The sequence below is a fragment of the Parasteatoda tepidariorum genome, chromosome X2 (assembly GCF_043381705.1).
Source record: "Parasteatoda tepidariorum isolate YZ-2023 chromosome X2, CAS_Ptep_4.0, whole genome shotgun sequence".
NCBI classification, from domain to species: Eukaryota; Metazoa; Arthropoda; class Arachnida; order Araneae; family Theridiidae; genus Parasteatoda; species Parasteatoda tepidariorum.
This window is the reverse complement of record NC_092215.1, coordinates 43,947,046-43,959,371: the sequence shown is the minus strand read 5'-3', so window position 1 is coordinate 43,959,371 and position 12,326 is coordinate 43,947,046. Positions and strand designations below refer to the sequence as shown.

General features: G+C 28.6%; 1 protein-coding gene across 5 annotated transcripts in view; it reads left to right on the top strand.

The window, feature by feature from the left end:
* The window catches only part of LOC107446025 (uncharacterized protein CG43867), a 200,583-nt gene that overhangs the window by 125,907 nt on the left and 62,350 nt on the right, over positions 1-12,326 (top strand). For all 5 annotated transcript variants that reach the window (XM_071188138.1, XM_071188136.1, XM_071188135.1 and 2 more), the window contains 2 exons: positions 7,043-7,198; positions 9,976-10,059. In XM_071188138.1, the coding sequence (XP_071044239.1) occupies positions 7,043-7,198; positions 9,976-10,059 (240 nt within the window). The remainder of the gene's footprint in view (positions 1-7,042; positions 7,199-9,975; positions 10,060-12,326) is intronic.

Below are 12,326 nucleotides of genomic sequence, written 5' to 3'. Positions count from 1 at the left end.
TATGAAATGGATCAAATTCAGTTATCGATATTGTATAATACAAATATCGTAAACAACTCTTTATTTGCCTCAAATACTCGAATCGAAAAATTCTATTGGATTGTGCTTTGCTTTTACGGATGTGGAATGGCAATTTGATTGTTTGAATTTGAGTCGATGCTCTATGCCGTTGGATCTATTACTGTCTAGTATTGCTTTTACGTTTTTTAAATTATATTGTTGTTGTAACAGGTGTTAGGAGAAAAAACTTTGAAATTGGCATTTTTGATTACATAAGGAGGTGCATAGGGGTGGGCGGGGGGTTCAGAGCCGCTAAAAGTTAAGGCCACCGAACGTTCTGGACTAATTAATAGTTAAATAACAAGTTTTTCTTTATATTTTCTTGGATGTATTTATATATATTGGATATATTATATTTTCTTGGATATATATGGAGTCTTGGATATATTATTCATACGAGTTATTCTAATTTATATTTCCCAATCTGAATTTCATTTCAGTTAATGTTTCTTGATATCAGGGGCGTAAATTTTAAAATAACAACATGGAACTTTTTGTCAACTTTCAACTTTTATGTCATAGAAATTAATTGTATTAAAAATTTCAACTATTGCTGATTTAGTGTTTTTATATTGCCGATTTAATGTTTTTATATTGCCGATTTAGTGTAATTATATTGCCGATTTAGCTAGTGTGGAACTGCTGCGGAAAATGTTAAGAAAAACAAAATGCAGGGTTGGAATAATTTAAAAATATTTAATTAAAAAAATCATTGATTTGAATCTCGTGATTTTTTTAAAATCACAGATTTATCTAGAAAGTATTATTTATACAGTACTCCATTAACTAATATATTATACTTAAGGCTGTGATAATAAACCATTGATATGAAATCTCATTGATAATAAATGTTTTATTCATAGAATCAAGAAACAAGTTAATAAATTAAGAAACAAAAAATATTTTTTTAAGAGCTGAAATGTTTGAAAGATTTGGAATGTAACTTTTAAATTATAAGTTTTCATTTCATATCATTTTCACATTTAAAGTGCTCGTTGTATGATTTTTTTTTATCAATAAATATATTTTAATTTAACACATTTATTTTTTACAAGTAATTTTAAAACTTATCACCTATCTACTTGTAATTGATGAATAAAGACTTGCTCTGCCAAGAATAATTTATTTTTGAAAATTTTTTCTGATCTTAATTTACTTTTCATTCAACAAGTTGGTTCACTGTCTTTGCAATTTATTAATGTTTTTAATTTGTTAACAAAATAATTACAGACTTTATTTATTCAATAATTAGTTTGTAATAATTAAATAAGAATATTAATCTTTTCATTATTAGTGGTATTAAGAATTTTAGTTAGTATTATTGATAAATAATGTAAAGTATTATTTATACATTTTGTCAGATTGTTAAACGCGAAAACAATTTTAAAGAAAAATCTGATTGAAATAAAAAAATCCTATGTTTAGTTATATACTTAGTTGCACAAAACATGATTTTTATTAACCATCATGATAAAATGCCTTACTGTTTGGCCCAGGGCCTAAATATTCGTCTAAGCACGCCTCTGGTAATGCGATTAGGAAAACATAATTTATTTTTACTAATTTGGAAAGATTTATCAAAAGCGCTGAAAATGTAACTTTTTATTGGACTAGATTATTTTGTCTCTTTAATTATGCCCAGTATTTTTCAACCAAAGTGAAAAGTAAAGCATCTTTAACCTTGTTTTTGCATGTTAATTGAGATGCTGTATATAAGGGTGCGCAATCTGTGGCTCCGGCGGCACCTGAACACAATGAAAAAAAAAATATGTATTATTATACAGGGTGCTTATAAAGTCCCGTACCCATTTTGATGTTTAATAACTCATAAAATAATAAAGATAGATTAAAATTAATAACATAAATGGTTAGATAGACTCAAAAACTTTCATGAACCTTGTCAATGAACTTCCACGTGTGCCCCCTTCGTCGCACGGAGAATATCAAGTCGATAGTCAATTTCACGCCAGGTAGCGGCAAGCATGTCGGCATCCACAGAGGCTATTGCGGTTGTAATTCTGGCTTTTAGGTCATCAATGCTCGACACGATCCTCCTGTAAACATTGTCCTTTATAAATCCCCAAAGTAAAAAGTCCAGCTGCGTTATATCAGATCTGGGTGGTCAAGGAATTGGACCTCCTCGCCCAATCCATCTTCCTGGAAAATGGTCATTCAAAGAACTACGAACCCCAATGAGGTGGTGCACCATCTTGTTGCAAAAAGACATTCGGCTGAAGCTCTTCTAGTTGTGGAAATACGAAGTTTTTCAGCATGTCCAAGTCTTGGCCAAAGTCTCGGCCGTCTTTTCTGTGAAAAAGAAAGGCCCAATGACTCGGTCGTGCATTCGTCCACACCACACATTAACATTTGGGGAATCCCTTTGTGTCTCATGGTATTCGTGGGGGTTTTCAGATCCCCATATGCGCACATTATGGCGATTAACAATGCCAGAAATACCCATTTTGGACCTATTTTGATGTTTAATAACTCATAACGCTTGCCGCTACCTGGCGTGAAATTGACTATCGACTTGATATTCTCCGTGCGACGAAGGAGGCACACGTGGAAGTTCATTGACAAGGGTCATGAAACTTTTTGAGTCTATCTAACCATTTATATTATTAATATCAATCTATCTTTATTATTTTATGAGTTATTAAACATCAAAATGGGTCCGGGGCTTAAACACCTTGTATACTTTTAAAAAGAAAAAAAAAATCGAAAATTTTGAATCGCGCATTATGCAACTGAAACGCACTTCTTCGATTCGAATCGATTTCTTCGAACCAATTCGATCGCTATTCGATTGCAACTCGTTTCCTAATTCAATTGTTACATTAGATCACTATCGAAGTAAAAGTGTATTTATTTTTATCGTTTTTCGGTAGTTATGCTCCGAATTTCCTCGTGGTTTGGAAAATCCTAATATTTTTAATATGTATTATTAGGGCACTCGAATCGCGCATTAAAATGTGTGCTTTATTTATGCTAATTTCATCACAAATCTAAATATTTTTTTTTAAATTAATTTATTTTGTCGTTTTTTCGGTAGTTATTGCTACTCTTTTCCGCGTGGTTTGGAAAATCTCAATGCTTTAAATTGTTGATCGAAATGGGCTATAGGTGCTAATGGGCTATAGATCAAAATTCTCTACTTATGGCAACACTACGCATGCTTTCACCAGTAGCGTGTGGAGAGTCATAGGAGAAGGAAGCACGTCAGTTTCTCTCTTGATTTTCAAATAGATTAAAAACTTTTAGGTTAGAAAATTATTGGAACTGAAAACTACATAGAACATAGTTCTAAAAGAAAGCGTCATGGAAATTTTAAAAATTATTTGTGACAATTAAATACGAAAAATATTAAGAGAAAATATCGTAGTACATTCTTATATAACTGAGAAGAGGAGGAGAGAGAAAGTTAAGGCATGGAACCGGTCTTCTCCCCTGATGGCTTATTCTTGCGTTGCGATCACGAATACGATATTATCACGACTTGCTTGTTTCGAATCTTGCATTTTAACATCATTATTGACTCGCTATATTTGAGCGGATTTAATTATCAATCCAAGATATTTTCCTATTGTTTTTGTGGCAGTTATTGTTGCTCTTTTCTGCGTGTTCCAAGAATTATTAGCCGTAGTGGCTCAGGGGATAGAGTGTTCGCTTTCAAATGAGGTGAACCGGGTTCGAATCCCAGCGATAGCTGGTAGTTGCGAATTCCGGACCCAACTTGCATTATCATGCTGGATCATGGGTTAACAGTCCCCTTGCTAACCGTGGGAGCTTTTCGTAGTTTTTCTCTCCATGTGACGCGAATGAGCGTTAGTTCCATCAAAAAGTCCTCCACAAAGACAAATTTCTACCAATACTTCATCTAGGAGTTCCCTTATCTTCTGGATTGGGTGCAAAATTACGAGGCTATGGAGTTGAACATTAGTAGCTGTAAACCCAAAATTGGGTCGTCTGTTCAACAACAGTTATTAAATAAAATATTGTCAATGTGATTTTTTTTAACGAGTTTTAGAGTTTAAAATCGCCATTTTATTAATAACTTTTAACACTTTCTTTATTTTTGCAGATTTAATCATCAAACTATTGTATCTTTTGGCAGTTGTTACTCATTTACACATGATGGTTTTTTTAAAAATCTCGATATTTTTAATACAGTATTAATACAACATGCGAAATTTGAACCTGCAATTTTGAATTTCAATCAAAAATACTTAAATTCTGCTATCTAAACAATTAAATCACAACATACAATGTTTTGGCTAAATTAGTTGCAATAAAAAGAACTCATCAAAACCAGTTAATAATTTTTTGAGGTATTTGTGGCTGGAAACATTTTCGTAAAGAATCCTCAGTGTATAAGATAGGTTATGTGATTCAAACTCCCTTTTGCAAATGATTTATGAACTGAAGAAATGTAATCAAATCCATATACATTTTTTCTCATTATAGAATAATCTGCGAGTTTAGTTACTGAAAAAAGTAATTTTTTAGAGCAAAATAATTTAACCAAAAATATTTACCAACAAATTACATTTTCTGTCATAAATTTTTCTTAGGTAACTATTTATACATGAATGAATGATGAGCTGATCTTTTAATGTTTTGTATTTGTCAAGAAGAAAGTTTCTACTTCAATATAAAGAATGAATATTTTTTAAAACTAGTAATCGATTTTTGGTTTGTTCTCCCTAAACACGAAGACTGCAACTTAGAAATCGAATGAAAATTTATTCTATGTGCTTATTACATTTAATTTTAATTTTGGTTTGGCTTTTTTCATTTTGGTTTGCTTTTCTTTAGAATTAATTTAACTAATTTTTTTTTTTTTGTAATCTGTCATTAGACTGTTTTTATTTTTTATTAAATATTTATTATGGGTTTAAATAAATAAAGAAAGAAAAAAAGGGACACCCTCAATAACTTTTGATATAATGTGACCATTATATTGGATTGTCAAACACTTGGACTAAATTTGATGGTTCAAGAGTCTCACCTTAAATATGTTCATTAATTAGGGCAGACGATATTTTAAGGTACAAAATCAGACACAAAAACTTACTTTTTCTGAATAAACATTCCATTCTTTTGACAGATTTCGATTCTTGAATCTTTAAATATGGGAGTCAGCTGCAATCTTGGAAATATGGTCCCAAGTTTTTGTCAGGAAAGCGGGGTCTGATCTTGAAACGCGATGGTCCTGGTCATTACTTAAAATTGCATTTACATGTTTAATTATGAAGTGATTTTAAATATTTATAACAAAAGTAAGTTACTATATATTAGTAAATTTCAACTTATATTTAAATTTTTGTTAACTCATTACTCTAATAGGCAATTCTTTAGGAAAAACACAAAAAGGAATAATTTGTAACATTTAGGGGTCCTCCGAAACTGTGGGGGCCCTAGGCCTGGACCTCTTAGGCCTTACAATGGATTAATTAGGAGCTGCAGAAAAACGGTAAAATTTTTTTGATCCCTTAATAGTAATTTTACTATTTGCGTATTTCTCAGCAGCTCTAGAGCTTTTTAGATGAATCTAAACATTTTTACTCGCAATTGCAAAATTAGTTTATGCGAAGATAATTCCATGCAAACAATAATTAAAATTTTTTTTTTTTAATTTCATTTTTTTTATTTTTTTATTTAACAATTCTTGAAAGGTTGGTATTGTAAAGGTGTGCAAATTTTTACACCATTTTAAGTTTATGTAGCTAAATACACATTTTACAATTGGTTATATAGTTTTAAAAATGTAAAATTTTGTGTAAGTCACAGCCTTAAACTTCAAAAATTTTTTGACTTTTATTTATTGAAATCATGAGTAGTAAAGTATAAAAAGTCGTAGTTTTAAATGTTTTTAGAAATAGATTTCAAAAAACCAAATTTTTTAATGTTTATTTCTCCTAATTTATTCCAAAGTTTTTGTAAAAATTTTTACTTTTCATCTTTCAAAATTACATTGTTTATAATATTAATTGCATTGTTACATACAAAATTACATTGTTTATAACGTAAATTAATTTAAAAAATGTCGTTTTCTCTAAAATTACTTTTGCTTAAAATCATCCTTAGGTAGTTAAAGTTTTACAAATAATATACGTTGTTAGATTAGGTCAATTCATTTCAAATATGGGGAAAAACGTTAAATAAACGAATAAAAATAAGGATCCCTAACTCTTTTTATTTGTAGTTGTTTCAAACAGATTAATAATTAATATAATTATTTTTAGAAATTTATATTCTGATAAGGAATTTTATCAACATCATTTTAATAATCACCATGTTGATCCGTCATAATCTTTTTTTGCACTTCAGTAGTAGCTTGGATTTCCAAGATCTGGAAACCAGCATTTGTGTGCCTCATCAGATTATTCCATCATTTCATCACATAACCAATCCAGTTACAATCATTACATATCTAATCATTTACTGTCTTCCCAGCTATTGATTTAGCATATAATTTTGAACTTAAATGAAATATTAACTAAATTGAAAAATATATTTTTATGTTGATTTAAAAAAAAAACGAAAAAAGATCGGAGCAAAAGAAATAATTTTTAAATGCCAGGTGAGTAAAATCTTATTAAAACATATCGTGCACTCATAGCCTTAATTTGTTCTTTAAGCTTGTTTTTATAGTTATTGTAAAAAATTTTTAAAAATATTTTTGTTTACTGCTAAATTTTATTTATTTTTGATTTTTGTTTTCTGTGACCCTTTCATCATGTCCGTACTAAGTAAGTACTTAGAAGTTACTAATAAGTATCTACTGTAACAAAGTAAGTTATTTTTTTTTTAAGTACTTGCGGCTTTTTTTCATCTCTGGTAAGTTATCAAAATGATTTAAATTTTGAACAATATTTTTTTAGCTAGAAATATTTAAATTATGCCTTTTTTAATGATGTTATAAAATTATAATTTTTAATAAAGTTTTTTTTACAATGTCTACTGTACTTTCATTTTACAGGCGCAGGTTATGGAAGAGCAGTTTTATGAAATAAAAAGAAGAGCTTCACCAACAAATATTTGCATTTGTGATTTAACATTTTGTTTTGAAAGCGATCGGACATGTTCTCACAAGGAATGCATGATATCGTCATTGGAACATCAAATTGAAGAACAAGTTAGTTATTTAATTTTTGATTTTTTTTTCAATTCAGATTTATGCTTCTTAACCCTCAATTGATTAATGCCACCATGACACTTTTACTTACTGAGCTCAATATCTCATATATAGCAGCAAAACAAGTAAATGTTTAACCACACTGATAAAGGAAAATTGCTTCTGATAAATTAAATTAAGAGTAAACAGCTTTTATATATAACTCTTTTCAACACCCTCAAGTACTACTTGGAAAATTTTCCCACATTATATCTTATGCACATCTGCCAACCACTATTTTCTAAAATTCTGAAGATTTCTTAAGAATAAATTACACACTACAGAAATTAAAAAGACAGAATAGAAAAAGACATTACTATAGATGTAGAGTTATAGAAAAAGACATAACTATTAGAATATAGAAAAATAGAAAAAGACATTACTATTTTGTATCATAAGTATTTTATTTTATAACAAAACTCACTATAAAATCAATTTATTCTTAGCTTCAATATATTCTTATCTTCATTGTTTAATGTGAACATCTTGATAATCTTTTGGTAAAATACAAGTTAAAAACACAGATATTTTTATTAAATGAAATGCATTTTATTCTTTGTTCCAAAAAATGCAAGTTCGATTATGTGCTTTTACTATAATTATCATTATTTTTAAATTAAAAAAATTCATTAGATTTTACAGTTGTTTGATACAGTTTAGTTTTATTCCTTCAATTGCAAGTTTTTGTTCGCTTGTAACTAGATTTTCGAGCAGTAAACTGAGGATCCTTTAAATGGTTTTTTGAAAGACTTTATAAAATGATCAGCAACAGTTAATAATGTGTATATCGCACAAAGGATGAATTACACAGGTATGTGTCTCTCTAAAACTTCTTCATAACAACCAACAAGAGGACTTTCATCCATGTAACATTGGTGCATATACACACCATTTGTTTCGTTACTGTTAGGATCAAACTTACTATCTCCTGCTTTTTGCCAGACTGTATCATTTCCATTTGCGGTGTCCAGCAGTTGCTCTCAAACTTGAATTGTTGATTTTCAGTAGATTTGCTTGAAGATGAAGTTCAAAGCTAAAATTATTGGAGGAAAAAACTTTACACTGAAAACTCTAGTAATTTTAAAACTATTAATAATTGAATATCTATTTAAAACTTTATTGTTCAATTTGAAAATGTTTTTAAATTTTTGTATTTTTCTTTTATAATAAAATGCAATGGGTAGATTTCCATAGCACTATCTGCACCAAAAAATCCCGGTAGTGCCACACACAACGCAAAAACATCGCAGAGGGACGAGGATTAGCTAAAAGAGTTTATTCAGAACCGTTCTCAAGCAAAAACTTTATTTTCTTTTTCTTAAAAATTGTGCTCCAAAACCCTTTAGCCCCTTTTATTATAAGTGAATATTCAAGCATATACTGATAAGAAAATATTTAAATTCATTACTTGTACAATTTTTTTGAAGATAAAGAACAATGACACTTAACTATCAAGATATTTTTGTACATCACACAAGCTCATTGAACCAACAGAAAGTTTTCCCTTTTTTTAAGCTCTCTGAACAAAAATTATGCCTACTTTCCAACATTGTTTGTCATTCAACATAATAACTACTTTGAATAAACCATATTGTTACTTATTTTGCTATCATACAAATGAATATAAATAATGATGTATAAAAAACATGCAGATCAGCCTATATTTAAGAAATCAAAATTAAGATGTTTAACTAATTATTCTACAATATTTTATAATTGTAGAATATCATAATATTTTTTATCCATATTTATATCCCATCATATTATTATCCATATTTTAATATCATAATATTTTAAACAGGAAATTTTAATGAAGTTTTAATAGTGTTCGTATTATGAATGAAATTTTATACATCCTATAAAATGTAATGGCTTTAAATGAGCTATAAGTAGCCGCTTAATTAATAATTATTTTAACAAGGCAAACTTGTTTTCTAATGTTAAATCGTTATTATTTCGATATAACGATTATATATCATTTTTCTACGTGGGTAGTATCAATTTGGTGAAGCTTTTAATTTCCTGCCTATTGTGAGACATTTTGTGTCTTGGTTCGTTTTTAAAGACTCCTCATTAAGGATGACCAAGGATTATTTCAATTATAGCTTATTTATTATTAAATTCTTGATTATAGAATTATTTACAGAAAAGTTACAAATAGATACATGAGCTGTTGAGTATTTAAATGTAGGAAGGTATAAACTGCTTTTTTTCATGTGATCAAGATCTTATGTTAAGTTGTCTCATGCCAGAACTCATGGTAAATGAAAAACGTATTGGTGCGCTATTTCTCATCTGAACCATAGCTTTTTTAGGTAATATAATTATTTTACAGGTGAAGAGTTAGTATCCTTGTGAGTAAAAAAGATATCTATAGAGCATTGATATGTGTGATGTCGTTTGTGCATGTATGAACGAATTGTATATTCCGATAATTTACTAATCGAGGGGAGGGTATGATTGAAGTGAAATTATGCAGCAAGGGTAACTGAGAAAAAGCTTTCAGTTCGCTGAGCAATATCTCAGTTGTTTAAAGGTGATTACCATGCTTTGATATTGCTTTATGAAGTATCTCTAAGGCACAAAACTATTTAATTTTAATAATGTGCTTAATTATTTTTAAACAGATTTGTTTGATTTGTGTAATTTTATTATTATTATTAAATGAACCTACTTGAGTATAATGTGTTTCTTCACATTGCCTAAATATTAAATTTTTACTTCAATTTTTTCTTTAGAAGAGATTGAGAGTGTGTGATGCAAAACAAGTTGAAGATAAAGCTTCAAAAATTAAAGAGTGGGTAAAAAACAAACTGAAAGAGGTATCCTTTATAGGAATTATTATTATTATTGTTTTTTTTATTTTTATTTTGTGTAATTGCTTTACGGAAATTTATTCCATGTGACCTAACTATTTTATAACAATCAAAATTATTTTATTACTTCCACTTTTTAATCAAAGATAAAAAAGTTACAGAATACCTTTTTCTTAACACTATGTCTTGGTGTGTCATTCATTATTTTTCTATATAAGTTCTTTTCTGCTGGATTTTATTTATTTAAAAGTAATTTCCCTTTTTGTAAGACATTTTAAAAAATGGGATGATAACTACTATTTTAAATAAATATATCATTTTAAGAGATTTTCTGGGAGGCTAAAGCCTGCTTTTTTTTCTTTACAAATAATTGCTAATAGCGAGCTAGATAATTTCTTTATTTATCTGATTTATCTAATCGTTATAGTTTACATTGTACTTAGGTTTTTGTATAAATTTGCTTTTTTTATAATTACATACTTAATCTTCCTAATTTGGGTGTGGGGATCTCAAATCTGACAGTTTTATTTATTTATTTTATTATTTTCAGTCATGAAAGCATGTAGCTGAAAAAAAATTTTCTTTTTAATACTGTTACTTAATACCTTTAATTCAACTACCTACCTAGGTAATTATTTAATACCTTTACTTCAAAAAACGGTCAATAAAATTTGTTTGTTCCTAAACTAATTAAAATTGAAACAAACATATTACACATTTTCAAACATATGAGCATGCGCTATAAGGAAACAAACTCTAATTACCCTGTTAGTAGTTTTCACTTAACTGGATCATGCTTTGAATTGCGTTGCAGAAAAAAAATTAACTTAAATATAAGATAATTGAAACATATAACTGCAGGAATAATATTTTAATATTTGAATGTTCTTTAAATGTTTCTCTAGAAGTGTGCAAAATTTCATATTTCATGAAATAGTTTTTGAGATTAAAAAGTGAGAAATGCACTTTATGGAAATTCTTTGGAACTTATGGACAGGGTAAGAGCCTCCTTTACCCAACATCATTAAATAAATAGATAAACAACAGAGTGAATTTACATAGTAGCAGAATGCAAGAAAAACAGCTCCTTCAGAAGCATATTTATTTGACGATTGTGACACTTTAATAAATTACAAATGATTTGATGAAAAGGAAAGGTATCATAACTACTCATAACAAAGTCCCATGCCCAAAGACTCAATTTCCAGAAGTATCTTTTACATAGTTGCTTTAACAAACAAAGGAACAAAATTGCTTTAACAACTATGATTAAGTCTCTGCCTTTTAAGCATCGAGATTCAGCGTCATCGACCAATTACAAATTACTAAACATCATACTTAAATTATTCTACAGGTATATAAAGATTTTATTAAACCAAAAATGAATACTTTCAGAAGCAGAATAAATTATTTTATAGCTTTAAAGTCAATTCAGAGTAAGCGGCTTCTATTTTAAAAGAGAATAGCTGTGAAAGTTAATAAATAAAAAATAATTTGGTCCATTCTAAAAAGTTCAGATGTTTATAACCTTACATCGCATAGAATTCGTGTTTGATTTTTTTGAATTATATATTTTGAAAAATTAGCATTCAATAAAGTAATTTCATCTATAAATATAACAATTTCTTGCTGAAATAAGAAAAAGAGAAAATTAAAGCTGATATAAATATGTATCACTTCACTAAATAGAGTTTGTTTTAAAATGTTTGTTCAAAATTTTGCTATTAATTATTGCTAAAGGGAGATGAACTAAATGTTTGTTTTCCACATTAGTTTTTGAATGATTTGAAAGTTTTCAATCCGTTTTGAACCGATGACCAATTGTTTCGCTTTCTATCTCATTAATCATGTAAAATAATCGTATATCAAGTTGTGCAAAGCTTAGATTATATTCCAAGCAGGAAGATTATATTCCAAGCTGCAGCGCTATGTTTATTGAAGGTGGTAGCAACAGAGAAAAATTTATTGCTTTTCTGATTCTTCTTTCATCCCTCTTAATTCTGAAAAAAAAGGTCAAGTACAAAAGAGGTCAAATACAAATTCTCAGCGCCATTCTATTTTATGAATCATGCTCTAAAAATGACTGACTTCGATTCTTAAGCGTTTGATTCTGATGTAGCCAAAGTAATTTTTAAAAATCAAGGATCATTCAATTAAAACCTTTTCTGTCCTGTTTAATAGCTTTAGTCAATGCATTCAAGCATATTTTTAAATAGAATTTTATAGCATTTGATATTATTTGAACCATTTAGCGTATCTAGTTTCCCTATTCA